The following is a 27,350-nucleotide window of genomic DNA, read 5'->3' as shown; positions in this document are numbered from 1 at the left end:
AAAGCGCAAGCCGTCTTATATGCAGACGACACCGCTCTCATTATTACACATCCGTCACTTACTGAAATTCAGTCACTCGGAAATAACAAACTACAGAATACACTTAATTGGTTCAATGCGAACAAGCTCTTGTTAAATATTAAAAAAACAAAATTATTTTGTTCTCCTCGAACCGTAAAAAAGGGCCGAAAGTGTGTTCCTTAAAAATTGGACGGATAAAAATCGACCAGGTTGACCAGTACAAATATTTGGGAATAACTCTAGACTCTTCACTTCATTGGGCACCACATATAGAAGAATTAAGCCGGAAACTAGCTTACGGATGTTACGCGCTAATTAATGCAAGAAAACATTTTAATAAAGAAACCTTACGTATAATCTATTTTAGTGTTTTTCATTGTCACTTAACCTATTGTATAGAGTCATGGGGATTCACCTATGCATCATATCTAGCACACATAAACATTCTTCAAAAAAAGAGCCTTAAGAATCATGGCATCAGCTTCAAGGACTTCACCCTCCGCACCAATTTTTGACGAACTTAGCATAATGCTTTTTAACCTATTTCGTGACTATAAAACGGCCCTTCTTGTTAACAGAGTTCTGACTCTGAATACACCTTACCTAGAGCCCCTAGCTTTCCGCGATTCCGCAATTCCACGAAAAATCACGGAATTAAAGTGTTTTCGCGGAATTCAAAAAAAAAAAAAAAAAACGTTAAAAGTGTGGCGCTACGTCCCCAAAACGATATATTCGGTGAAATGGGGCGGAAAAGTGGTATTTTCTATTAGCAATACCAAAATGGTTTCTATTAATTGTCTGCAACATTTTTACTGTTGAAAATTTAAATTTGCATCTGCGTATTCCTACCTTATCAAATAATAAAAGTGGCTAGGTGGCGCAGCCTCCACCCGAATCAAGGGGCTTAGCCATAGCCACAGAAAGAGAACATTGCACACGACAGGGCCCGTCAGATTGCAAACAAATGAAGGGTGCAATGAGAAAAGTGGCTAGCAAGGCGCTAGTATACTTGGAGAACTCTGACACTTGGAAGTTCTTCAAGAGTGTGAGGTGCTTGGATCCCCAGCAAGTTGGGTGTCTCTCAGAGAAGAGATCAGAGTTTGGGGCCGTTCCTGGATTTATAGCCCTAGCTGCTGAATGGCAAGTCTTGAGGTCTTGGGCAGACTTCAGGTACTGAAGTCTGCCCAAGACCTCAAGTCTAGTGACTGGGACTTGGCACAATTTCTTTCTAAACAAGAAAAGCCAGGTGAAGATTTTGATGTCCTGGCTTTCTGGGCTGGGATGGAACACCTGGCTCCAACACTTTCTTCCATTGCCCTTAAATACCTGTTGGTGCCAATCAACTCTGTTGATGCAGAAAAGTCATTCAGTCGTTATGGTGGCATCGTGCCTCACAAGCGCCATTCTCTTGGTGAAGAAAGCACAAAGCATCACCAGAGGCTCAGCCACAACAACTTCCTTCAGTTGTAAATAAAATCTAGCATGTTAGGAGTCTGAAGTGTCTAATAAATGAACTGTTACATGTACCTTATGCCGTTTCAATGTTGTCGCGGAATTTTGCAGATTCCCCTATCTAGAATCGCAGAATTTGAAATGTTCCACCGCAAAAAGTAAGGGGCCCTAACCTTACCCGTCATCAGTTTTTTTATTGCCTCTGCGGGATACGCGACATGCGTGCCATAATAACCTCAATTTACCAAAAGTGTATAATGTATATGGTCGTCGTCTAATATCTTTTATTGGGTCCAAAGTATGGAACCAGTTACCTTTGGATATTAAGTCTGTGCCAAATTTTGCACTATCATTAAAGAAATATCTTTTGTCCAAGTGTTATACTTCTCCTAACCCACAGAGTATTATTTGTTTGTAATTCTAAGATATCCTGTTTTTATTATTGTTTGTTATCTGAGCTATCCTGAAGGGATTATGTACCAACACCATTTTGTAATGGGTCCGCACTAGCCTTGTCGGCTAAGGACCCAGATGCGTCATTCAAAGTTTTGTTATGTATCTTTTCTTGGAATAAAGCATATTCTATTCTATTCTATTCTATACTAACCCGAAAGAAACATTTGCGGAATCTGAAGAAATTGTCATCCGCTATTGTTAGGAGCACTTGAAATTTGCCCTTGATCCTAACTGCACTGACCGTGCACATCGCCCTGGACGTCATATGGAAGGCCGAAATCGGCCACTCAGAGTAAAATTTAATCCATGTAAAACCAAAACATCTATCCTTTCTAATAGCCCCATTTAAGGGAAGGAATTTCAGTGTCGATGAAGATTTTTCTCAGCCTACTCGAACTGCTCGCAAACAGCGTATCACTTTTGCCAAATCAAAATCCACGTCTTATTCTCTGCACTTCAAAACCATGCATTATGGTACGAAACGGTACGTGTTTGATCATTCCTCAGATTCTGTTAAGGAAATATCATAGCAATTGCCCCGTCGTCAACATGTGCCTTCCCGCTCTCAACCCGCCTCTCAATCAAGCTTGTTGCTCTCCGCTATTTTTACTAACATACACAGCTTTATCCCAAAATGCGACATTATTTTTAATCCAGTTTCGTCATCTGGCAACAACCTTCTAATATTTAATATTAACGGAAACATGGCTTACAGCTGACGTAACAGACAACCAAGTACTAGCTCACCTACCAAATTACAATCTCAGAAAGCCCTTGGTAATGTACAGAGTTTTCAGATAAGCTTCAGGTAGGCACATTTTATATTTCAAATTATCGATACATTGAACTATTTTGCGATTCCCTTGGAGTTCAATACATCCGGGATCGACGGTATGTGAACACTGAAGCGGAACTGATGAGGAAATGTGGATACAGTAGAACCTTGCTGATATGTTCCCGGTTGTGAACACTAAATTGTGAACACTAAAAATACCCTGTGCCGTAACGGTGTTTCTTCCCCCGTCACTATGTTCCTGGATAACACGATTTCACAGTAAGTACGTTTGAAATTTTGTCCAGCTACAACTGGACCGTATGTTTTACCACAAACAAAAAAATGGCTGCGGCATAGCTTGGCCCGGTTATGCAAGTGAAAGGCTACCGGAGCACAGTTTGCCAACAAAACAATATGGCTAGCCGAACGTTCTGTACTGCGAGCACTCACTACCGTCGTTTTATCAGTTTCCAACGCCGTCATCAGAGTCGAAGGCAAGGCGTCCCTTGGCGATCCTAAAGCTCGTCACTGGCGCTTTTCTGCATCCTTCTCCCGACGCTCAGCTCGCCGAAGTTCCCGTTCTTCACTCAATTCAGCCTGCCTCTTCGTGTGCTCAAACTCCCGTTTCCGCTTTAACAGCAGCATGGTCCGACGCAGCAGGCAGTGCCGCAGCGGAAAACTGGATTTATCAGCAATGGTCGCAGATTGCACAATCAGCCCTCGGTGAACGCGCCTTCCTGCCTTGAACATTTGCCGTCACGTGACGCGTCTCTTTCCGCCTTGCGAGCCAGTCGCTCTTCCTACTTCTCCAACTTGCCAACAGGTGCTGCTAGTCGGCTGTGCCACGGCTCTGGAGAGTCACGTGGTATCCCTTCAAAATGAAGTTCTGACACACGGCGAACCTCACTGGACTAGGCCAATATCGCTTTCGACGCGTGAGCGGACGGAGAAACAAGCAGGTGCCGAGCGGCAGTCGGGCCGCCTGGGTCACCGTGGCGGCTCTTCCACAGTGCTCGGCTTGCCGGAGGCACGTGGTGACACGGCTGCCTTTGGCCAACTTCGCCTGGATAACATTGCCTGTCAGGTTACTCACTTTACCATGGGAGCAGCAGGAACGCCTAGTTCGGCCATACGGCCGCTCAACCGCAGTTTGGGGAGCGTTGACGGCCTCCCACCTCATGTCAGGTGGAAAGCAAGTCTTTGCTTCCAGAAGTGAACAGGAAAGCGACTGTTGCCATTTTCGTTGTTGTACTGCCGACATTGCTTCAGCAGTCATGGAGTTTAGGAAACGTAAGCCTTTGTCGCCGAAGAAAACGTTGGCGATCATCGAGAAGGACCCAAAAAGGAAGCAGATTGAACTAGGTCTGTCCGCATCAACAGTCAACACAATCTTGTCCAAGCACAAGGAGATAGAACCCAACACATGAGTGTTCGGCGCAAGGACAAAACAGGCCCGCGGAGCGAGGTATGGGGAACTGGAGGAAGCAATTTTGAGTGGTTTAAACAGGCAAGAGCATCTGCGATCAACTTCGATAGAAGCATCCTGGGCAAAAGGGCCATGGAGATGAATGAAATGCTCAGCACCAAGAACTTCACTGCCTCCAACGAGTGGACTGGCCGCTTCCGAGCTAGGCATGGCATATCCTACAGGCAAGTGGACAGGGAAGCGGCAAGTGTCCATCCAGCTGATATCGAGAACTGGGTCATTCTGCTTCCTGCCATTATAAATGCCTACGACCCAAAGATTATGAATGCCTACGACCCAACAGCATATCAACAGCCTACAAAAAGTGGTAGAAGACACCACGAAAAAATACGCTCTGAAACGAAAAGCACGCAAGGAGCGTGTGAAAATGCTCAGTGCTAACATCGCTGGCACAAAATAAAGCAGGCACGAGTTGCCAGAGCAGAGTGTGGGACAACGGCCTTCTCCCGGCAGGAAGGATAAGTAACCAGGGCTACACAACTTCCACACGGTCCTCAGACTCAACACAACAGCAGCACAGCGAACTGCCCGACCAAAGCCCAACAGCACAGCATCCCCCTGACCCCCAAAGTCCACTAGCATGGCAGAGCACCACCCAGGAGCCAATGTGGCTGAAAATCCTTTCAGGACCAGCTACTACAACAGCACATTCAACGGTAGCATTTCGGCTGGCGTACCCGCAACTTTTCCCGCCATTTTTTCGCGGGGCTACCATGGTTGCCAGACCAGGACTGCCCTCTGTTGATTAGCTCGCATCATCCGTAAGAGCCGCGGATCTGTCAGCCCGCTTTGGTTACAAACCCCTGATCGCTCACGCCGTGGGCTCGGGCTCGAGCCTGGTTTTTTGTTTTCGTTTCGTCCCCACAAGAGGTACTACAAACGTATGGGGCCCGTAAAGGCAGTCCGTAAAGGGGAGGGCAGTCCTGGTCTGGCAGCCATGGGGACGAAGCGAAAAAAAACCCGGGCTAGATCCCGAGCCCGCGGGGCGAGCGCGCAGGGGTTTGTATACCCAGAGCAGGCTGACAGATCCGCGGCCTTTACGGATGATGCGAGCTAATCAACAGAGGGCAGTCCTGGTCTGGCAACCATGGTAGCCCCGCGAAAAAATGGCGGGAAAATTTGCGGGTACGCCAGCCGAAATGCTACCCATTCAACTGCAACAAGCAGCCTAGCACAGAGAGACCTCCTAGTCACGGTGAATATGGCCCGGCACAGCAGCACACTGCCCTTTCCGCCTGAGCGGCCCCCTGACGTCTCGCAGTGGAACTGCTGCGCGCTACGACACAGCGCGACTGCGCTCAACGAGCTCTTCCGCCTGATGGAGCAGCCAGCTGCACTTCTGCAGGAGACCAGGGGCACTGAGCTGGGCGTGACCGGCTACAATGGGTACTTTCAGCCTACCATTGAGCACGCTAGGAATAACAGGGGGCAGCAAAACAAGGTTATCGAAGTTTTCATATGGCGCGACATCCCAAAGGCACAGGCCTACTGCAGCTCAGTGCAGGAAGTTGTGGCTGTCCGCTGCACTCTTGGCAGACGCATGGTCTCGTACTTTGGACGCCCTGAGCCCAGCTTTTCCAGGCATGGCATGCGTGGCAGAGTGAATTCTCAATGGATGGCAGACCTCTGGCAGCACTACCCAAAGGACGACATTGTCACAGCAGGCGACTTTAATGCGCAACACCAGGAGTGGGGTTACCAGAAAATAGAAGCCAGGGGCCTGCAGCTCAAGCAAGCAACTGAGACGGCACGCTTAATGACACAGCCCGACACACTGCAGCCCCCGAGCGAACCAGCGGGACACCACCCCAGACCTCACCTGGGCTGACAAGGGCCTGGTGACGGAATGGAGACGCAGGGCGGACCCAGTGGGGTCAGACCGCTACCCACTCTGGCTAGAGCCATCTGTGGGTTGCTGCACAGGACGCCCTCGCTGGTCCAAAGCAATAGATTGGGATGCGTTCCGGAAAGCAGTGGCAGAACATGACAAGGGGGTCCCGGTAGCCTGACGGCTCCTTAGATCAGCACAGGAGGCCACACGACATCTGATGGTAAACGAGTCAGCTCCTACCCAGGATAAGCACTTACTGATCCTATGGACCACACGGGAGAGCCTACACCAGGTCTACCTGACCAATGGCCAGCAATGCTGGGATCTCCTCCGAGTGCGCAACAAAACTGCTCAGGCTCGCAGGTATGCCAAGAAGCTTGCCCGTTCGAGGTGGTTCGAACACTGCGAAACCTTTGACAAGCTCACCAACACTCGCAAGTTATGGCAAACCCACCGAACCATGTCCGGCAAGCATAAGACACAAGACTCTCCATTCAACATGAAAATGGCCTTAGACCTGACGCCAGAAGAATTCGAGGTGGCCGCCGCTGACGCATTCTTCCCACAACCAGCCATCCCAGCAGACCCACACACCTACGAACCAAGAAAACCAGCCAGTGACCTGGGAGCTGAGGCACCATTCACTGTGCAAGAGCTGACCCCGGCCCTGGATGCTGCCAACGTGCGCAGTGCTCCAGGCAGGGATGGTATCACTTGACAAATGCTGCTCAACCTTGACGAACCAGAGATGCTCCTGTTGCTGGACGAGCTGAACGACATTGCAGAACTGGGAGCATTCCGGCAGAACGGAAACATTCGATTATCTACCGCATCCCAAAGCCAGGGAAAAAAAACAACAGCCTTAAGAATCTCCGACCTACAGCTTTAACATCAACGCTATGCAAGCTTCTTGAGTGCATGGTGTTGACTCGGCTCACATACCACCTCGAGGAAGAGAACCCCGGTTTTTTCAATACAGCCCAGGCTGGCTTCCGGCCAGGGCTGTGCACTCAGGACAGCCTTCTGCTACTGCGCCAGTTGGTGGGAGGGGGGCGCTAGGGTCCTCCTGGCAGTAGACTTGCAGAAAGCCTTTGACAGGGTGGCACACACAGTGATACTGACGGCTCTCGATGGGGCTGGAGTTGGAACACGGATTATGAACTCTGTGCGATCCTTCCTGGTAGCCCGAACGTTTGAGATCAAATCCGGCTCTGGCCATCCAAGGACTTTCTCAAATGTCAGGGGAGTGCCGCAGTGTTCCATCATGTCTCCAGTTCTCTTTAACATCGTGATGCGAGGACTGGCTGTAGAGCTACGAAAAATTCTGCAGCTGGGCTTGACATTCTACGCGGATGACATCACGCTGTGGGTGGACCCAAAGGGCACGAACTTGGACACCATCGATAACTACCTCCCTTCCACTGGCATGTAGCCGTCACTGAAAAAGACTAACCTCCTTCTGGTAGGTGGCTACGACTCGGAGCGAACGAAGATAAGCCTTACACTGGCCGGCAAGACCATCACTTGACCAGCGGAGCAGTGGGTGAGGATCCTTGGGGTTCCCCTCAGTGAGGCTGGTGGACCGAAGGAATGGATCCATCAGCTTAAGCCAACGTGGCACTGACACCTCCACCTCATCCGCCGCAAGCGCACCATGAGGACATTATGCCTGGCAACCCTCACTTCGAAGGGACGCTACGGAGCAGCTTGCTTCACATGGAACCAAACACACTACACACAACTGGAGGTCCTCCATCTTGAATGTCTTCGCTCAATAAATGGCCTGCCGCATCACGCGAGGACTGAAGAGCTCTAAAGGTACTCTGGCCTCCCTTCCCTCAAAGCCTTTATCGAGGCACACAATGAGGGCCATGAACTACGACAGCAAAACACAAAGCGGGCAGAGGACTCCTCACCCTCACAAAAAAGCTACCCCCCGATGCACCCAAACTGCCATGCCTGCTGGAACCTTGGCTCAATGTGCTCCTCAAGCTTCCAAAACCACTCTCCAAAAAGTGCCATCAGTAGGATCATGAAGCTGAGTGTAGAGCAGCAGCTGCCCGTACTGACAGAAGCTGAACTCTGTGTTCACGGCAGCCACCTGGGACCCCATCACACACAGAGCCAGGCTGGCTGCGATCTTCCCAATCGGCACATGCAGACAGATCCACGTGTATGAGCACCAACCCAGCCCAGGCCAGATTTCACTGTCCGCCATCCTGTGTGTAGTAGACGAGGTTTGTGGGGAGACCCGTCGAGGATTGAGGCAGACAGGGGAGAGGGTGGTGATCTACACGGACAGTAGAGAGGCCATAAAAATTCTTGGCTGCACCCCCAGGACTGGCATGCTTGCTCACGGGATTAAAATGGCAAGCACAGTGCTGTACAGGCACTATGGAGTGGAGGTGAGGGTGGACTGGGTACCAGGTCACGCCGGTGGCATTGCTGATGGAGCTGCACAGGCGTTGGCGAGCGAGCAAATGGACGACCGCTCCACCCTGGTGACCCAGACTATGCCCACAGCAGACGAGCCCGACCCAACAGCCAAAATTCTGGCAGCCAAGAAGGTGCGAAGGCGTGCCCTTCGGCGGCAAATCCCCACCAACCACTGCCCCGAGGACTGCCACGGGGCTCAGGCCCTCATCCACAAGGCCCGTGCGGGGGCCGCACTGACCGAAGACGTGCTTGCCAAATGGCAGGCCCACCACCGATGCAGGCCCGAAGCTACCGACGACAACAGTGACGACGGCGACCAGGAACAGGGCCCCATAGTGAGCTGTTCCACATGCACCACGGAAGTGTGCCCAACAGTGACCCACTTGCTGTAGGAGTGCCCTGGCCACCAGGACCTCCGTGCCCAGTACCTGCCACCGCACATCAGCACCCTGCACCAATGGACCACCCCCAACAACAACAGCCGCGACACACTGCTCTCCCTCTGGGCATTCGCTCACGAGGCAGGCATTGATCGCCGCATGCGATTGTGAATGTGCACCACATACACGCATGTGTGTATGCACTTCTTCCTTTTCTTTCTGCCTTCTCTCCTACACCACTCTTCCCCCTATTAGGCCAAACAGCCATCGTACCACAAATAAAGACATTGCATTCATTCATTCATTGCCAACAAACTTGCCCTTTTCTGTAAAGTTCAGCCAACAAGGTCAGTAAGACTGAAGGGAGAGCCTTGCCATGGCGGAAAAGTTAGCAAAGAAAGGATTATTGTTCCTCTGCTGCAACGACGACGGCAGCAACGCGATTAGATTATGGACAATTGGCAAGGCAAAGAATCCGCTGTGCTCCTGGAACATCCCCACATGCCTTGCATCTGCAAAAACAACACAAAGGCATAAACAAACTCTTTCTGCACAACCTCGATGGAAAACAGGGCTTGTTACGATTCGGCGCGCCGCTATTTTGTTCGTGTGCACTGCAAGCTTCATGCCGTGCTCCTGCACTTTGTGGCAGAGCCCATCCTCCTTGTGCGCCTGCGATGCGGGGCCTGTTGGCGGTGACTCAATCCGCCGCAGTGACAAAACACGAAGCTAATGGAGCATCTTCATGCAGAGAAGTCCTGGTGACGCTGCAGCCGCGATCTCCTCTCAGACTGCCAGCCCCTCGTGAACTCGGGAAAGAGCGCTGTGTGTCTGTGCTCTTTTCGGGCCATGTGCACAGAAGCACTGGGAAAGCCACGCAGCCATTACGGCTACTGTGTTTTATAAAGCCCGGCCTCTCGGTGGACAGTTCATTTCGTTTTGCCGCAGCGAAGTCATGCTGTCACCCTGTCGAGTTCTGCTGCAATCTTACCCGTAAGCAGTCATGGGCACGTTACCGAAGAAAGTAACAGTGTTACAGTTACAGTTATCTAACCCAAAAAAGTAACTCTGTTACAGTATGAAGTTTCCAAAAGTAACTAGTTACAGCTACAGTTACTCTAAAAAAAAGTAACGTCGTTACTTTCCGTTACTGTATGAAACTAATTAATAATAACAAGATTTAGTTTATTAAATAGGAACGAACGAATGCATGGGGGCCCAGGCAGTGGTTGCACTTGCTCTGTGTTGACAGAAATGGCTGCCAAATGTTTAGAAAGAGTAACGCGGAGGCCGAACTTATACTATACCGAGCTTGAGGATAAAGCCGACGAAACAATCATTGTCAGCTAAATTTATTTTCACCTACAGTGTTGTCACTTGACCACCTTGCATAGTGAGGGAGAAGGAGAAAAAGGGGACGGATCGCCGGAAGGCCCTTTGGAGGAAAAAGGGAAACGGATGGGAATACCTCGGTTGTCGAGGTGTTCTTGAAAGATACTAAAAAAAGCGCTGCGTTAGCATTTTATTTCGTACTTGTCGTCGGAGACGGAGGCCAATTAGAGCTATTGCCGCAGCGACCTTTGTTCGTAGGCCCTCGGAGTCGTCCTCCCGCCCCAACCCCCAGCCACCCCACCACCGGAATGAACCAAGATTATTTCCAAATGGAATAGAAACTGAACTGAACGCTTCACTGTTTTTTCCTGCACCCCCTGTCCTCACAAAGACGACTTTTGTCGCCTCGACCGGGAAACACTGTTCTCCCAATCCCTGCCTTTCACAGCAACCACGTTCCCGATCCCAGAGCCCACTCCCTTCGTTTGCTTTGAGGCATAGGCCGAATGATGCTCGCCCAAGTGTTCTTTGCGCCGAACATTCAGAAACAGATGTAGCTACAGTACAGTCTACGCTCGTTACAACGGACCCTCTGAATATGGAAAAAAACGTCCGCTGTAGCCGAAGTATACAGTATCCGACGGGAAGGGGGGGGGGAGGGGTAGCGGGAGGAATATGAGCCCTAAAATGGTATGGTGGGTACTTTGACCGATATTGCATATGCATAGTACATACACTTTGTTCTTTCTGCACGCCTGCAGTACCTCTGCACAGTGTTCACGCGAGGGCAAAGAATCGCGTAAACACCGTTCCCAAAGCTTAGCACCGGCACTTGGAAAAGGCCTAGCGCATGCGGTCAAGCATGTAAAGACGCATGGTAAGCTGAGCAAATAAAGCAAGAATATAACTAGGCGCAATTATTAACCAGCTATAAAACATCATTCATGGCCATCAGCATTAGCTAGGCTCTTTTAAATCCCCTCACGACGAGGCAGGTTTTCCCGAAACGGTTCGTCAAACAAATCGGATCGCTGCCTGACGTTCCCCCAAGGCAGCTTCCACATTTTTAGCGATTTTAGTCTGGTCATTGAAACAGCTGTAACGAAATAATCTGATGACGGACAGCTGTGAAATCGAAAGTTGGACCAGTTGGACTGTGCACGGTTACCGGCAGATTGCACGCAATGGATAAAGAACAACCCCCCTGCTTGAGGCATTTCTTACATTTTTCACAGAACGGAATGGGAACGATGCATGCGTGGCAATAATAAAAGCCGAACTTCACTGAACCCGAGTTTTTTATTCCATAAAAAACCTGACGAGGGCAGACTCGCCCCCGAGTGCACCACTTCGAGTATTCGATAGCCCTGTTTTCAATCTCACCGGAGTCACGTTTATCGGCAGTGGCCTTGTTCTTGACGGTACAGCGGACCGTCTGCTTAGACAGGCCTGTACTTCTGGCGATGTTGGCTGCTTAATTTTTCCGACAGTGAAATCAGCTACCCTGCCGCTCATGCCGCTGGTCGCACAAAAAAAAAGCCACTGGCACTGGCGTGGGTTGGCTGCGCCAACGATCCGGCTGCCAGCAATGTTGCCAGACATAACAGTTTTCTTGCAAAAATAAACAAAGAAAAAGCACATCGGGTGCCGGCCCCGCGGAAGTCCGCTATAAACATTCAGTCGAAACAATTTTCGCCTACAATTTAGTCTGTTGTAGCCGATAGTCTGCTCTAGCCGGGTCCATGAGCGGAGTGTACTCCATTTACCGTATTTACTCGCGTAATGAATGCAATTTTTTCCCCGTAAAACAGACGCAGAGGGGGGGGTGCGTTTATTATGTGGGGCAATTTTTCGGAAACTTTTCAGGGGGGTCGAAAGAAGGCCGCCATGAAACAAAATAATGCATTAGGTTACCTACCTTTCGCAGTAAATATACGCGTACACAAGCGGCAAAGACAAAGCGTATTTATTGAACTACATTCGTCGTCGTTTCTCAAGGCTTCCCTTCGTCAATTCCGGTATGTCTACCGGCAGCACGGTTCCCATGCTCAACCGCGTCCTCCACAACCTTTAACCTAATACCTGTGACACACGGCAACGCTAGATCTCCTTTAAACTAAACCCCTTTCGCCACGTCAAAAGACATTCTGTGGAAAGGAGTGGCACTCCTGACACACAGCAACCCCCGATCTCCTTTATGTAGTTGCTGTAACTGACACAAATAAAGTGGCGCTAGCAGTTCTGTGGAAAAAGCATGCACAATAACAAAAATAAAGTGCGGCTAATAGACCTTCTTTATTATTTTAGATAGGAACGGTGCGGTTTGTGGTTGTTTAGAAAGAATAAATGGGTAATTTCACATATTTGTATTACACAGCAACGATGGAGTGCTTTTTTAAGCCTATGTTTCGTGCCTAATCTGGCAACAGTGGGGAGATGTTTACAAAAATACATTACGATTGGGCTTGTCTGGTGCAATTTATTTCATTGCAGTTTTAACAATTTATGAAATTATTATGAAATCGCATTTAGTCTCATTAAGTTCTGGGAAGCTTATGATTTGCAAGCGCCTGCTTACGAGGCTGCGCCGCTAGCTGCTCCTTTTCGTGCGGGAAAGGAGATAGGCAAACACCCCTTACGGGAATTGCCCCTTTCGGTAAAGGAGATTCTCCTTTGTCGTGTGTCACCGAGGCGAACGCCGTTTCGGTAGCAGTCCTTCTCTGCAAAGGCCTTTTAGGCGCCCGTGTGTCAGGGGTATAAAACTGGCCGTGTAATTGACATTTTGGTCCATCGCCGACTGAAAAGTGGAAGACGAGCAGAAAAGCAAGCAACCGCGCTATCATGAAAAAACGTAGGGCTGAGACGCTCACCGGACTGAGCCGACTGAGCGTCGTTGGGATTGGCTGTCCCACGACGCCGCGCTGGAGTGTTTGTTCGTTTTTACTCCGAGAGATGGCTCTAGGTTGCATGCGGTGTCATCATCAGCGGAAGCGAGTGAAGCGGGAAAGCTACAGTACGGCCATTTGTGGGACTGCGCGGTTGGAAAGTTGGCGGTGCGTTTATTATGCGGGGGAAGAAAGAAACCCAATTTTGACGAGTAAAGAGGGAGGTGCGTTCATTTTGCGAGTGCGTTCATTACGCGAGTAAATATGTTAAAATGCATGGGGACCACACAAACCAACAGAAATGGTCTGTTGTAACCGAAAGTCCGTTGTTGCCGGATCCGCTGTAACGAGCGTAGACTGTATTCGTTTCTGCCCCAGCTCTGGAAATGAAGTCGCGAGGCTTTCCAAGAATATTTCCTTGTGCAGCGGCAGTGTGGTCAGGCATCTGCCGGCCAAGATGCTGGGTGGTGTTGCGACCGGGCGGGGGCACCCGATCCGAGCTCCGTGGCCTCCGACATACGAGTGGTAGCGTGTATGATGCGAGCGGCCAGCCGCTGCTGCAGCCGTGAAGAAGTCCAGAAGCCGTAGGCTAACGTAACTGTTTACTTCATAGCGAGAGGTGAGCCGAAGCCAAAGAACAATGCCTCGACGGGCGAGGTTACAATACAGGACTCGAGCAGAGCGACAGCATCGATTCACTGCTCTAACAGGAATGGTTTACAACGCTTGGGCAGCTCTATTTATACCCAAAAGCGATAACGGTCAAACGCAACAAGTGGGAACACGCACAACACTCTTTCCAGAGTTCGTAAGCCGTTCATAGCCTCGGGCACGTTGAGTCCGAGAGAGGGGAGAGAGGACTCCGTTGCGATCGACGGGGCCTTTGTGTCCTTGAAGAGCGTGGAGACGAGCCACGCCGCCAACCGCCGAAGTTTTGAAATGCGCTGAGAGCAAAGCGTCTGACGCGGCTTTGTCGCAACTTGTTGCAGACATGATTGCGCGAGTTTTCAAAGGCGCACGAGTGGCTTCGCTGCACAGCCGAGGAGTGATGCGGGGAAGTACTGCGGCGCTGGCCCATTCGTAACAGCTTCTCCGCCGGGGGTCCGAGATCCCGATGAATAAGGGTCTTTAACCGTTGTCCGGAGGGATGCTGTCGAAGTGAAGTGCTCGGCAGACGCTCGACTCCAGGCCTTGTCTGTACGACACCGTGCTGGAGCTTCACCGGGCGGGTCACTGGACGAGTAGTGGCTCCCCAAGAACGTCTCTGGCTTGGTCAGGCAAGCAACAGAACAACACAGGAAGACACAACCGCATCGCCGGCAAGTGCGAAGACAAATCAACACTGAAGATCTACCAGGCTTTTAGATGCGATAAAATACGCTAATAACTAACTACTCTAGTTATATTTTTGCCCAGCAGTACTTTAGACAAGTGACAAACCTGAAAGGTGACATTTCGCTTGATTGGAAATGTCCCACACACACAAAAAAATGTAATCGTAAAGGGCGAAACCTGCTCCAGGAAAAACAATGAAATTGAGAAAGTCAGGCGTCTACAGGCCATTTCTTGCCTTAAGGACTCCGACTTAAGCCATCAGCATTGCCATTTAGTTTCCCCTTTTTGTACCGCACTTTAGGTGCACCTGCTTCCTGAAAGCGACTGCTGCGACCGCGTGAAAGGACACCGGCCGTTGTTTTCGACAAAGGCCGAGCGCGCGGAGGAGCGAGAAGGATTTTCCATCGCTCAAACGAGAGGCGCCCACTCCTTTTTGGAGGCGGCGTTCCCTTGGCGCGATGCGAGCTCACGGCTTTGCCCCTTCGCGTGCCCGCACTGAAACGCGCGCCACAAGAACGCGCGGAAGTTTTCCCTCTATCCTTCTTGCTCGCCTTTTCGCGAACGCGTTCGGCAAGCAAACGCTGGAACGCGTTTGCGTTCTCTCCTTTAGGCTGGTCGGTTCCCGACTTCGGCTCAACCGCAGTCGACACCGCAACCTCAACTAGCTCAGCCGTAGTTGGCCTATCATCGGGAGCATCAGCTGGGAGTGACAAGGCCACGAGGAGCTCTTTAGACACCTCGTAACTTCCAACAGACCCTATCTCGTCATCCCTCGCGTTTTCGGCGACAGCCTCAGCACGCGAAGGCCGAAGTGTGTTCCCGTTCTCCTTCCTCACTGCTAGAACTACACTACAACCAGGCTGCTCTGTCTCAAAAGACGGCTCAGCCGCCCCAGACACCTGAATCTCTACGAGCTCGGCTGGCCGTTGCTCGAGGTCAGTTACCTGAGCTGGTGGCAAAACGTAATCGGCTTGCTCAGTGGCGAGATCGTCATGACTCCCAACTGAGCTGTGCAAACCGCTCGCTGCCTCGGCAGCAGGCTTTGCCACCACGTCGCTCGTTTCTGCACTACCGTACGAAAGAACCTCTGTTTCAGCGGACTCGTGCGGTCTCTCGGTAACCTCATCGGTTACGCATTCCTCCTGAGCTGGTGGCAGGACGGAATCGGCTTGCTCAGTGGCGAGATCGTCATTTCTCCCAACTGAACCGTGCAAACCGTTCGCTGCCTCGGATGCAGGCTTTGCCACCACATCACTCGTTTCTGCACTACCGTCCGAAGGAACAACCTCCGTTTCAGCGGAGTCATGTTGCCTTTCGGTAGCCTCATGGTTTACGCACTCCAGCGAAACCTCGCTATCTCGCGAAATGTTCATGTTCAGACCGGTAGCCGCTTCCAAGGCCTCCCGCGAATTGGAACCGTCCGAACACTCCGCCGAGATCTCCAAAACAAACGCCGGCACATTATCGCACTCAGTGGACATGCACTGCCCCCTGCCGCCTCTGCCGACAGTCTGAGCTAATGCGCCTTCGTTATCTCTGTCAGCCACCTCGCCGCGCTGATGGGCCGCAACCGTCGCCTCCGACTCGCGCTCCCGAGCGTCTGCTACTGACACCGCTGGCACGGTGCTTTCCTCGACAACGAGGTCTTTTTCGAGCAACAATTCCAACTCAGGCTTCGCTTCTTCCTGCTCGAGTTAAATTTTGGGCTCTAGGTTCTTGTTCTCCCGTTGGAGTCTCTCTCTCTCGAGCTCCTTTCTTCCCCTTCGGATTTGCTCGATATCGAGGTCATACTCTCTCATCTTTTCCTCGTGTTTGAGTTTCTGCTCTCGCATTCTTTCCTCGTGTTCCCGTAGGAATTTCTCATGTTCTCGCTTTTTCTCCTCGCGTTCCTCACGCTGGCGCTCAGCCTCTGCCTCGGCGGCCTGACGTTTCGCGGTCTCCCTGCCATTGATCAGCTCAATGCATTCCGACAGCTCCTCATCGTCAGCCCCGACGGCGAGTATAGCCTGTATCAGCTCTGGCTTTCTCAGCGCGTCCGCAACATCCAAGCGCAACTCTTTTGCAAGCTCCAACAACTGCGGTTTTTTCAACGCTTTCAAATTCATGGTGGGTCTAGAGTACTGCTTTCCCACTGCTCAAAAAATGTTTTGCGCGAATAATCCACGCGACAAAAACACACGCCCTACCAGCTATCCTCAGAAGCCTGGTAAAACTCAGTGAAGACAAGTCCCGCACTCACCATTGACCGCCGTGAATTCTGCGAAGTCCGAAGCCGCCTTGACGTCCGTGGTGTTGGGTCTCGCACCGCTGGCTTCAGGTGTTACGAAGTTGCCATCGACCGCTGCCAACCAGTTGTTGCGACCGTGAAGGCCGACTGCAGCCGAGAAGAGGTCCAGAGCTGTTGGCCAACGTAAACTGTTTACTTCATAGCGAGAGGTGAGCCGAAGCCAAAGAACAATGCCCCGACGGGCGAGGTTACAATACAGGACTCGAGCAGAGCGACAGCATCGATTCGCTGCTCTAACAGGAATGGTTTACAACGCTTGGGCAGCTCTATTTATACCCAAAAGCGATAACGGTCAAACGCAACAAGTGGGAACACGCACAACACTCTTTCCAGAGTTCTTAAGCCGTTCATAGCCTCGGGCACGTTGAGTCCGAGAGAGGGGACAGAGGAGGACTCCGTTGCGATCGACGGGGCCTCTGTGTCCTTGAAGAGCGTGGAGACGAGCCACGCCGCCAACCGCCGAAGTTTTGAAATGCGCTGAGAGCAAGGCGTCTGACGCGGCTTTGTCGCAACTTGTTGCCGACATGATTGCGCGTGTTTTCAAAGGCGCACGAGTGGCTTCGCTGCACAGCCGAGGAGTGATGCGGGGAAGTACTGCGGCGCTGGCCCATTCGTAACAGTGGTGTGCTGGGGTTGTCGTATGTGGGAAGGGGTGTGGAATTCCTTTTTCCTCGACCTCGTTCGGGCACTGTTGACAGCTCGACGAAGCCTCTAGACCAGGGATTTCAAACACGTGGTCCCAAACACTGCCAGGGGTCTCAAAAGCGCACAATCATCATCATCATCATCATCATCATCATCAGCCTATCTACGCCCACTGCAGGGCAAAGGCCCCTCCCATTATTCTCCAATTACCTCGGTCCTGTGCCAACTGTGACCAATTTATCCCCGCAAACTTCTTGATCTCATCTGCCCATCTAACTTTCTGCCGCCCCCTACAATGCTTGCCTTCTCTAGGGATCCACTCTGTTACCCTTAATGACCAGCGGTTATCTTGCCTTCGCATTACATGCCCTGCCCACGTCCATTTCTTTTTCTTAATCTCTACTAATATGTCCTTAACACGTGCTTGTTCCCTGACCCACTCCGCTCTCTTCTTGTCCCTTAATGTTACACCTATCATTTTCCGCTCCATTGCACGCTAAGTCGTTCTCAATTTAAGTTGAACCCTCTTAGCGAGCCTCCAGGATTCTGCCCCGTAGGTAAGTACCGGTAAGATGCAGCTGTCATACACTTTCTTCTTCAGCGACAATGGTAGGCTGCTATTCATTATCTGAGAATGTCTGCCATATGCACCCCACCCCATTCTTATCCTTCTAATTATCTCTGCCTCATGGTTGGGATCTGGGTTCACAACTTGGCCTAAGTAGATATATTCGCTTACCACTTCCGCTACCTCGCCACCTATCTCAAACCGCTGTGCTGTCCCGAGGTTATTGATCATTACTTTAGTTTTCTGCATATTAATTTTCAGGCCCACGGTTCTACTCTGTTCGTCCAGTGCGGAAAGCATGCTTTGCAATTCGTCCCCGGAGTTACTTAGCAAGGCAACGTCATCAGCAAATCTGAGGTTACTGGGGTATTCTCCATTAACCCTTACTCCCACCTGTTCCCAATCCAACGTTCTGAATACTTCTTGTAAACATGCTGTGAATAACATTGGAGAGATTGTGTCTCCTTGTCTGACACCCTTCCTTATAGGTATTTTACTGCTCTCTTTATGGAGGATGATGGTAGCTCTGGACCCATTGTAGATATCCTCTAGTATTCTTACATAATGCTCATCTACCCCCTGGTTCCGTAATGCCTGAATGACTGCTAGAGTTTCGACCGAGTCAAATGCTTTCTCATAATCTATGAAGGCTATGAAAAGCGCACAATGGTCGCAAGCAACTGCGACTTCTGAATCGAACACTCTACAGTGCCCACAGGGCTGGACGAGCGCGGGGACGCCGAAAGACTCCCCACGGCGTTTTATGACCCCACAAATGGGGCTGCACGTCACTAATGAGAAGGCGGCGCATTGACCGGAGTTTTCCAGGCTTTTGCGAAAGTGCAAAGGATTCAGTACGTTGGGCGGTGTTTGTGCTTGTTTTTTTTCTGTTCGCCATTGTGTCAAACACTTTTACTGCGCTCCAGATGCGGCGAAAATGGTGCAGCCGCGCATCGTACTCTGAGTTCTGTTGTCAACATGCATCCACGTGCGCTTAGGGATGTGTCGCAGCGTTAATTATGGTCTGGGTGAGAGCGACACCACCCTGTTGAGGGAAATACTGCAGCTCATACTTAAAAATTTTGAGCCCTTAGCTGACCGTGTGGGACACCAGGCACACGTGCACGCCTAAAAGATTTCTAGTCCAGCTGTTTTTCACCCACGCGAAGGGAGTGAGCTGGCATACATGAAGTAGGTGAAGGCTCTGCAGAAGAAAGTCCGAAAAAATGGGAAGCGCGAACTGTACATCGGCCGTTAACTAGAGTTGCTGTTGGATAATTTTTTATAGAAATGAAGTAACTGTAACGGTATTTCTTGTTACAGTTACTTCATAAAAAAGTAACTAGTTACAGTTACAAGTTACTGAAAAAAAGCAACTAGTTACCGGTAACGCGTTACTAGCAACTAGTTACCGCCCAAGACTGCCCGTAAGAGTATTACTGTTCCTGTATTGCTTTGGCTTATGCTTCATCACGGAGCAAACCAGTTAACTCTTTCACAACCGCGCCACAGGCCATCGTTCAAGGGTGAACAATGATTTTCAAACCTCCCGCAAAAACTAAAAATGGCACTTTTCGGACAACTGACACCATCTGGCATGTTTATTGGAAACCCCTTTTTCAGCTTCTTTGCCGTTTTGTTCACATTTCATGTGGGTAGACGGCGTTGTGAGTGAAATTTGAACTCAAGGTAGCAGCAAGTTTCAGGGTGGACAGCGGTTTCAGGGATTTCGGCCACTGCTCCTGCTGATGTTTCTTACATAAGCATCAGTGATGACTCCAACAACGATGTGAACTCTTCAGATTTTAGTTCTGATGAAGACACTCTTGTTCAACAGCCTCAGACTTCGGCAGGTGCTGCCAGGGAAGGCTCGTTTTTGACTTTGCATATTATCAACAAAACGTGCCTAACATCTGACGACTGCTGTATTACTTTCATGCGTAGGGTCTGGACAACGTACGGCGGGATTTTGCCAAATGACTGCGCCGCATCGCGTTATCACCTTCAGACAGCCTGGCTCTCGTGTAAAACTAGCGCTGTGGAGTGACGGGCACTGCTTCTCAAAAGTGGCAATTTTTGTATTCTTGTCTTTTACAGCTGCAGTTATCAGGATTTTGAGTGAGAACACAAACAAGCATGCTTAGGTGCATATTTTAGAAAGAGTGACTGACTCTCGCGTGGCTTTGCAGAGTGGCACAGCCGTCGGGGCTGCAGGATGGTCTTGCGTGCACCCCTCAACTGACCACTTGGGCACTCCAGCAGTAATTACTTGTCGCATGTCCCTCCCAAATCCTCCCACACGGAATCACGCGAGGCAGCCAGTGCTCCTGACAGGGCAGTTGGCTCATGGATCCTTCAAAGCGGGCCATACTAACGCCACGGAAAGGAGGACGATGGGCGCAATGACTGCCGATGGGAAACGAGCATCGTCCATTTGCGGGCAAGCTCGTGTACAGACGTCCCAACTGTGGTTATGGGAAAGAAGTGCAGCTTGGGCTGGCCATGCGATGTAAAGGGTGGGCCACCCCAGTAACAGATCGGCTACCAAGGGACCGGAGGAGAAGTAAAAAGAAGATATTTGGTGGAGAGGTGGGATAAGGAAACTCGGCGGGAAGAATGTACTCGGATGAGGCAGGATAAAAGTAGTAAGCACAGGGCAGCCCTGTATGGGGTATGGGAGAGGCATTCCTCCTGCACAAGGCACCAGTTACTGTATTTACTCGAATCTAACCAGCTCTCCATTGTATCGTGCACCCATTTCTCGCGTACAAGAAAAAACACTATGTCCTCGACTGTAATGCGCACCAAACTTTGATTATTTAATACAGAAATTCAACTTTTTCTCACTTGGAACAAGGAAGGTTTACCGCAATGGTGGCACGAAAAGAAATGTGCCCGTTATCGCCGGCAAGACAGACACCACAACGACAGTGTGGGGCAGCGCCGCTGGGCAGCACCGGCGACACGTTATCACTCGTCGTCGCTGTCGGACAACTCCTTCTCGCTCTCGACAGCCCAAAGCATGTCGCCTTCGGTGCCGTCCATAGCATTCGAAATGCCACACTTGTCAAACGCCCTGCTCACCATAGTAGGCAGGACCGTGCACCACGCACTTTTAGCCCATCCGGCAAAGTCTTGCAGGGAGCACGCTTGATTTAATTGCTAGGTGTCAGTTCATGGCCGTCACCAACAAGCCACTCGGCGTAGAGCACTCGAATCTGGTCTTTGACCTGCTCATTTAGCGAAACGTCCAGTGGCTGAGTTCTGAGGTCATGCCACCGGGAATCACAACAAGGTCAGTGTCGCAAGCCGTGAGCTTGCCCTTGATGCGCTCGTCGAGGTGACACCTGAACGCGTCCAGAACAAGTATCGCATGCAGACCCACGCTTGCACCAGGTCGCCTCCACCACACGTGGGCGATCCAATCGGCCACCAAGTTTGCCGTAATCTACCCCTTCTCGTTTGTGCGCACAATCACTCCACTGGGGAACACGATTCCTTTCGGGAGCGTCATGCGTTTAAATATGAGATATGGGGGAAGTTTGTGCCTGTCCGCAGTGCAGCAAAGCACTGCCATCACTCTCGTTTTTTCGTGGCCAGAGGACAGCACACGAACTTCCTTGGCGCCCTTCTTCTCCATCATTGTGGTAGCAGGCATATTGCAGTATAGCGGCGTTTGATCCGCATTGCTGATTCACCTGAGCACGTAGTTGTCCTTGCGGTGCAAATTCAAGACGTACCACTGAAATGTGTCTAAATTTTCTCAAACTCAGCCGGCAACTTATGGCATGTGCCTGTTCACCAACGCAGTGACAAGCCTTTTTTCATCATAAAATTTGTTATCCAGCACCTCCTGGCCCTCCACGTTACTCCTTGCTGCAATGCCAACTGCATCACTTGAATCTTCAGCAGCTTTGTCGTTACGGGTCTTTGAGCCGCTTGGTGCTGCTGCACGTACTCCACCAGTGGGTCTCCTGTTTGGAGATATTTCCCCTCTTTATTTGTTTGGTCTGCTGAACCCTTTCTGTGTTGCCTTGCTTGCAAAAATTTTCTCTTTCTGCTTGCGCCAGTCCCGAACGCAAGTCTCTGGAACACTGAACGCACGTGACGTGGCTCGATTTCCATTGCTTTCCATGCACAAGATTACTGTCTTCTTGAAGACAGCATCATGGTGAACCCGCCGTGTCTTCGCAATGGGAAATTCCATGGCGGAAAGAATAGAGGAACGCAAAAAAGTACTACGCAGAAACCAAAATGCGCCAATTATGAAGCACTGGCTACGCGTTCAGTAGTCAAGCAGCCATCTTAACACGCCAATGGCGATATGACCATACTACGCCGCAGTTTTGAGTCGTACTGGATTGTGACGCGCATGCGATTTCGGGACCTATTTTTCCGGAAAAAAAGTGCGCATTAGATTCGACTAAATACAGTACTACATGTAGAAAAATGAGAAGACTGCTCAGTGTCTAGAGGCTTTGATGCCAGGGCCGCAATCCCCCCCCCCCCCCCCCCCCCCCCCCCCCCAAGTGGATGTGTGCCCTATTTTTGTGAGACTATATCAGCACTGGTCAGCCGTCGAAGAAGGTAAAGGTGTTCAGGAGGACTAGCGAGTGCCCGACACAAACAACCTGGCTGCCTCTGCCAGCAACTGCCTATTAACACATTCTCTGCCTGCTGCGCAGCAATGCAGTCGGGGCAACATCCCACTCACCCAGCCACGTTGATCTTGTGCGTGATGCTCCGGAGCACTGCCTGGACATTGTGCATGGAGCACATGAGGTCGTGTGTGGCTTTGACAGGCTCGGGATTCGGGAGGTTGGCAGGCCTCTCCCTGAGGAAGCCGAAAGAGGCCATTTTGCCCTCCCGCAGCCACTCCTGGTCTTGCCTGAAGCGGGAGCCCCCTCGCCCGCCCACTTGGAGTTCGGGGGGGGAGAGAGAGAAGGCGCAGGTCAGCGGGAGGGGCAAGCAAGGGCTCTTCGAGCACGCCACCACTCTCTGTCACTACACAATTCCAGGCCTGGCAGTGTCAAACGTGCGCATGAGTGAAACATGCAGATACACCTACAGACCGGTTATGCCACAACAGTGGTACTGTGGTCACCACGCTTCCCTAGAATGCAGCCATCAACACCCGCAGCAGGGGAGGACAACTGCTGCCTAACTGAAACCACTTCAGTCCCCAACATTTGTTGGAAGAATTGGGGACAGCACTTTTCACATGCGGGGACAGCACTTTTCAAAGCCCAACTTGACACTGTAGGCAAATGTGGTGACCACGGCACGTCAATCAATTCCAGTCTACAATTCCAAGTGAGAAAGGCTTGTAATACCGTATTCACCCACATAATTGGTGCCCTCATGTAATTTGCGAACCCCTACGCTTCATCCAGGTTCACAGCACACAAAAATTTCGCTCGCATATTTTGCGCTCCCTGTCTCACTCAAGGGAGTGCACCAACAAGCACGCTTTGGACGGCAGTGCGGCGCCATGGCGCATGGAGCGCAGTGACACAAGATTGTGCGTGCATAGTCCCCTTGTTCTTTCCTCCTCCGCACCTAGATGTTCCTCACCGCCCCCCACCCGACAACACTGCCCCTTCTCCACCCTTCCCGACACATGCACACCCCTTCTCTCGTCCTTTCTGCGAGGAACTGCTCAAGCATGTGCTTCCCGCCTCCTTTTCTTTCTCTTCCATCGTGAGAACTCACACACAACACATACGAAGTCAAAAGCCCCAACTTCTGCATCAGCCTCGCCGCGCTGTTGGTGGTGTCGCACCAACCTCGCCTCTCCTTTCCTGCATTCACGCTGTGACGGAATCCCCCCTTTGTGCTCACGTTTCGCCATCAATTGGTCCCCTTTTGCTCCAGTAGCGATGGGCTACAATAACCGCACAGCCAAATTCAAACTCAGTGTCGTTGAGTCTGCGGATACAAAAAGAAGCCATGCCACCGCTCGAACTTTGGGAGGGCAGTGACGGCAGCCGTGGCGACGACTCCGAGCTGGACTTTTTGCCCAGCGATTCAGACAGGCCCACAATCGTATTGCGGGACTGGTCAAAAGCGTGTGCTGTGTAAATAGACAAGTATCGTTCGCTTGTGCTAGCATACTTGATTTTCTCTTAAATGTATATTCCGCGTTAGGACCATTCACACATTATTTCAAACTTTTTCGAGAAAGCCCCGTAGTTTGTGCGTCCCCTTTATGGAGCCTTAAATTTGCGAGAAAAAAAGTTTGCAAACCATTCAAGTAAATACGGTAAGTGTGTGAGCTATAAGATAACCAAGAACCCCAAAGTTCCCAAGCACCATTGCAGACAACAAATGCATCTCCTAAAGTGAATGTTTGTGTGCTCACAAGGGAGCTAAAACTTCCCCTCTCGAAGTATGCCACAAAGCACGTCTAAAAACAGTATGTGACATACACAACAAAGTTCTTTTTATATGACTGTGCTAGTACCATATTGGTATCAAGATACTGACTTCACAATAAAGGACATTACACAAGACGTTCTCTCTGAAGGCACTGCATAACAACCACACAAAGGTTGCCATTAACATGAGCAACACGTACACAGGAAAAAAAGATAATCAGGCAACAAATGCCAGCAAACGAGCATCGGCTGCAAAGTTTCTAGAGTGCCGTGGCGTTTTAAGTATTCTGCAAGCACAGGCGCCTTTAAAACAAGGAGAAACCAAAAGTCAGCAGTGCTAGAGAACAATTGATTGTGGGGTTTAACGCGCCGACGCAACGCAGGCGATGAGGCGCGCCGTAGTGGAGGGCTCCGGATTAATTTTGACCACCTGGGGATCTTTATCGTGCGCCGAAATCTCGTACACACGGGCGTTTTTGCTTTTCGCCTCCATCAGAAAAGCGGCCGCCGCGGCCGGGAATCGAACCCGCGACCTCGTGCTCAGCAGCGCAACGTGCTACGTGCTAGAGAACAAGCAGAAGAAGAAAGAGGGATGCAGTAGCAAAGGAGTTAAAGGAATTACACACCTGAGCAAGGTTCTTGGTCGCCCTCCGTCACGTCCAGCAGTTCCACTTTCTCTAAAAATGGGGAACCAACAAAGGTTTCAAGCAATTTAGGCAAGGCCACCGAAGCAGAACTACCTCAAGTCGTTGTACACTGAACAACGGCTACACGCAAAGTGATGCCAATGATCAGGGGCCACTTTTAAATGCCTCAGTTTAAAGCAGTGTGTCAAACCAAAGAAAGTACTGGTTCAGTTACGGTTCGGGTTTAGGTGAATTCATTTCATTCTTGTTCAGTTCTGGTTCAACTAAATCACGCACCAAGCCAGTTCGGAAGCTTGAACCGGTTCGTGGTCCAAGCAAATATAAGTGAAGACACAAAAATCTTCAGTAGCTTAAGACCATAAAAACAAAATACAAACAAAACTTCAAAATACTACATTTTCCCAATAACAGTGGTGTAGTTTCAAATAGAACTTCTAACATCTGGGACAGATATTAGGGAAAGCAGATGACGTAGTGACGATTCACCAGGCACTTTCTCGCCCAGTCCTTATGACCTCCTGGGGACTAGTTAGCGATGTTTTCACGAGATGGGACAGGCATGGCCAGTTGAGATTTTTAATTTGCATGAAAAATTTCTACATAGCTTCTTGTGCACAGGTAACATGATACCTAAATTACTTTGGAAAAAAAAAAACTATTTCCCTTTTCAAAAGAAGCAAAACCAAGCCTGCTTGGGTCACAAGCCATTGAACGAATGGTGCGAATTGGAAACTTTCACCTCTGCAAGACAATACATCGCAGGTATTGCCAAACATTTTATTTAATGTCCACACATATTTTCCAATGGGTTCCCGTGTTTATTTTTGTTTTGCAGAAGAATCTTTTTCTGATAAATTATTACAAACCCGACAAATTCTCAAACATTTCCAAAATGTGGGGTCCTGTTTTTCTGTATTTAAACGAGGTAGGGAATACAATTTGTGAGGACCCTTGTTTCCCTACGCCTCGCCTGCACATGTTTTCGCGAGCTGGGAGCCGCCATTTTGGGCAGCCGGCGTGTCACGCGAGTCGTGACCTCTTCGTGACCCCATGTGACGCGCCGAACTGGCTTGCCGTGAACGTTTGCACGAGGGTGCGGGGGAAGGAGGACCAGCTTGCCGCCTTCTCTTCCTTCGCGCCACCCTCTCCCCGACCAGGGGACGACCTGCGGTGGACGAATGAGCCTTCCGCCGGGAGTGAACTGGGCGATGTGGTCGGAATCGGTTGGCTCGGCAGTGCCTGCTCCGAATGCCCCGACGACGGTGAACCCAGTTGGCTCCATTCTGCCCTGATCTGTCGCAAGGGATGCCTCCCCTGCTCCCGTGGCCGTGAGGACCGATATCGAGGTCTGAGTCCCGCGGCTTGAGCGAGTGAACGGAGCCACTGTCTCTCCGCAAGCGATATTGTCTGGTATATGCCCTGTATCTACTTTGGATTGCCGGAGTCTGTTAGCGCATGTGAGTACCTGAACCCGTGTGCGAGTCTTCGGATTCAGCACAGGCTTGTGTATGGCACGTAGTCCTTTCTCTAGTGAAGCTAGCCGGGGTCCTCTGCTATCCCATACGTCAGCCCGCAAATTTTTTAATATTACATATTCATTTATCTTTTTTATTCTTCATGCCAAACTTAGTTTACACAGAAAAAGGGTTCAATTTCAAAAATGCACTGCATTGCAGGTGCATCGGGAATTTTGCTGTAATTTGAAAACTTATGTAGGAAAAGGCCATCTTGGATTTTTTTTTTTCAAACCTTTGCAAAACAAAAACAAGGTTGTTTGTTAGCACAGTTTCAAAAACATGTAGCGTTATTCGTGTAGTTTTGTGGCCACAAAGCACAAAATATATGACGTTGTAAGCTGTATGGCGGTGCACGGCCGGGCTGGAGGAGCGGCGGGCGCGCACTTTCATACGGCCTGCGCTTCGGGTATAGTTCCCACCTTTCACCGCCGCTAGTTCGTGGCGCTGCGGACCAACCCTCACTAGAGTTCCTGTATATAGCTTCCTGCGGGAGCTATATAAAGGAACTCTAACCCTCGCTAAGGCCACCTACAGCACGGGCGGGGTAGAGCGGGGGCGCGCGCGCGCATTTGCCACTGCCCTAGCCCTGCTGTGGCTACACGTGATACCTGTCCGTGTAAATTTACATGTGCGTCATTAAAATAAGCGACTCCTTCCCCCCTTCTGAATTTTCGGTCTAATAGGGTCAAACAGCTTAACATTATCACTCATAAGCGCCTAATCAAAAAATTTAAAGAAACATTTTAACTCGGGGGCACATGAAGAAAAATATGCGAGGCCTTCATATCTTATCAGCGACTGTATTATATGAAAATGGTGAGGCAGGCAATAAACGCGGCATTTTCTGTGACTGAAATATCAGTTCTTATTTTTCCTTTCGGATGATGCCTTGGTTTGCACGCGCACAGGGCACGACAGTG

General features: G+C 50.4%; 2 protein-coding genes across 5 annotated transcripts in view; both read right to left on the bottom strand.

Moving 5' to 3' along the window:
• Window positions 1-27,350, bottom strand: part of LOC144170866 (PHD finger protein 20-like) — a 137,551-nt gene that overhangs the window by 31,061 nt on the left and 79,140 nt on the right. For all 4 annotated transcript variants that reach the window (XM_077700897.1, XM_077700895.1, XM_077700894.1 and 1 more), the window contains 2 exons: window positions 24,893-24,943; window positions 22,604-22,805 (listed from right to left, as the gene is read on the bottom strand). In XM_077700897.1, coding sequence (XP_077557023.1) covers window positions 22,604-22,805; window positions 24,893-24,943 — 253 coding nt within the window. The remainder of the gene's footprint in view (window positions 1-22,603; window positions 22,806-24,892; window positions 24,944-27,350) is intronic.
• LOC144170864 (uncharacterized) lies at window positions 10,552-22,370 on the bottom strand. The gene is made up of 2 exons (XM_077700893.1): window positions 12,933-22,370; window positions 10,552-12,251 (listed from the first exon to the last, which is right to left on the bottom strand). Exon 1 carries the CDS (start codon window positions 15,868-15,870, stop codon window positions 14,626-14,628), a length of 1,245 nt encoding a protein of 414 aa, XP_077557019.1. The 5' UTR covers window positions 15,871-22,370; the 3' UTR covers window positions 10,552-12,251; window positions 12,933-14,625.

Source organism: Haemaphysalis longicornis, unplaced genomic scaffold (genome assembly GCF_048455015.1).
Source record: "Haemaphysalis longicornis isolate Haplotype H1 unplaced genomic scaffold, Haemaphysalis longicornis Haplotype H1 scaffold_2, whole genome shotgun sequence".
NCBI lineage: Eukaryota > Metazoa > Arthropoda > Arachnida > Ixodida > Ixodidae > Haemaphysalis > Haemaphysalis longicornis.
Note: the sequence above shows the minus strand (reverse complement) of the source record. Positions and strands in the feature narration are given on the sequence as shown.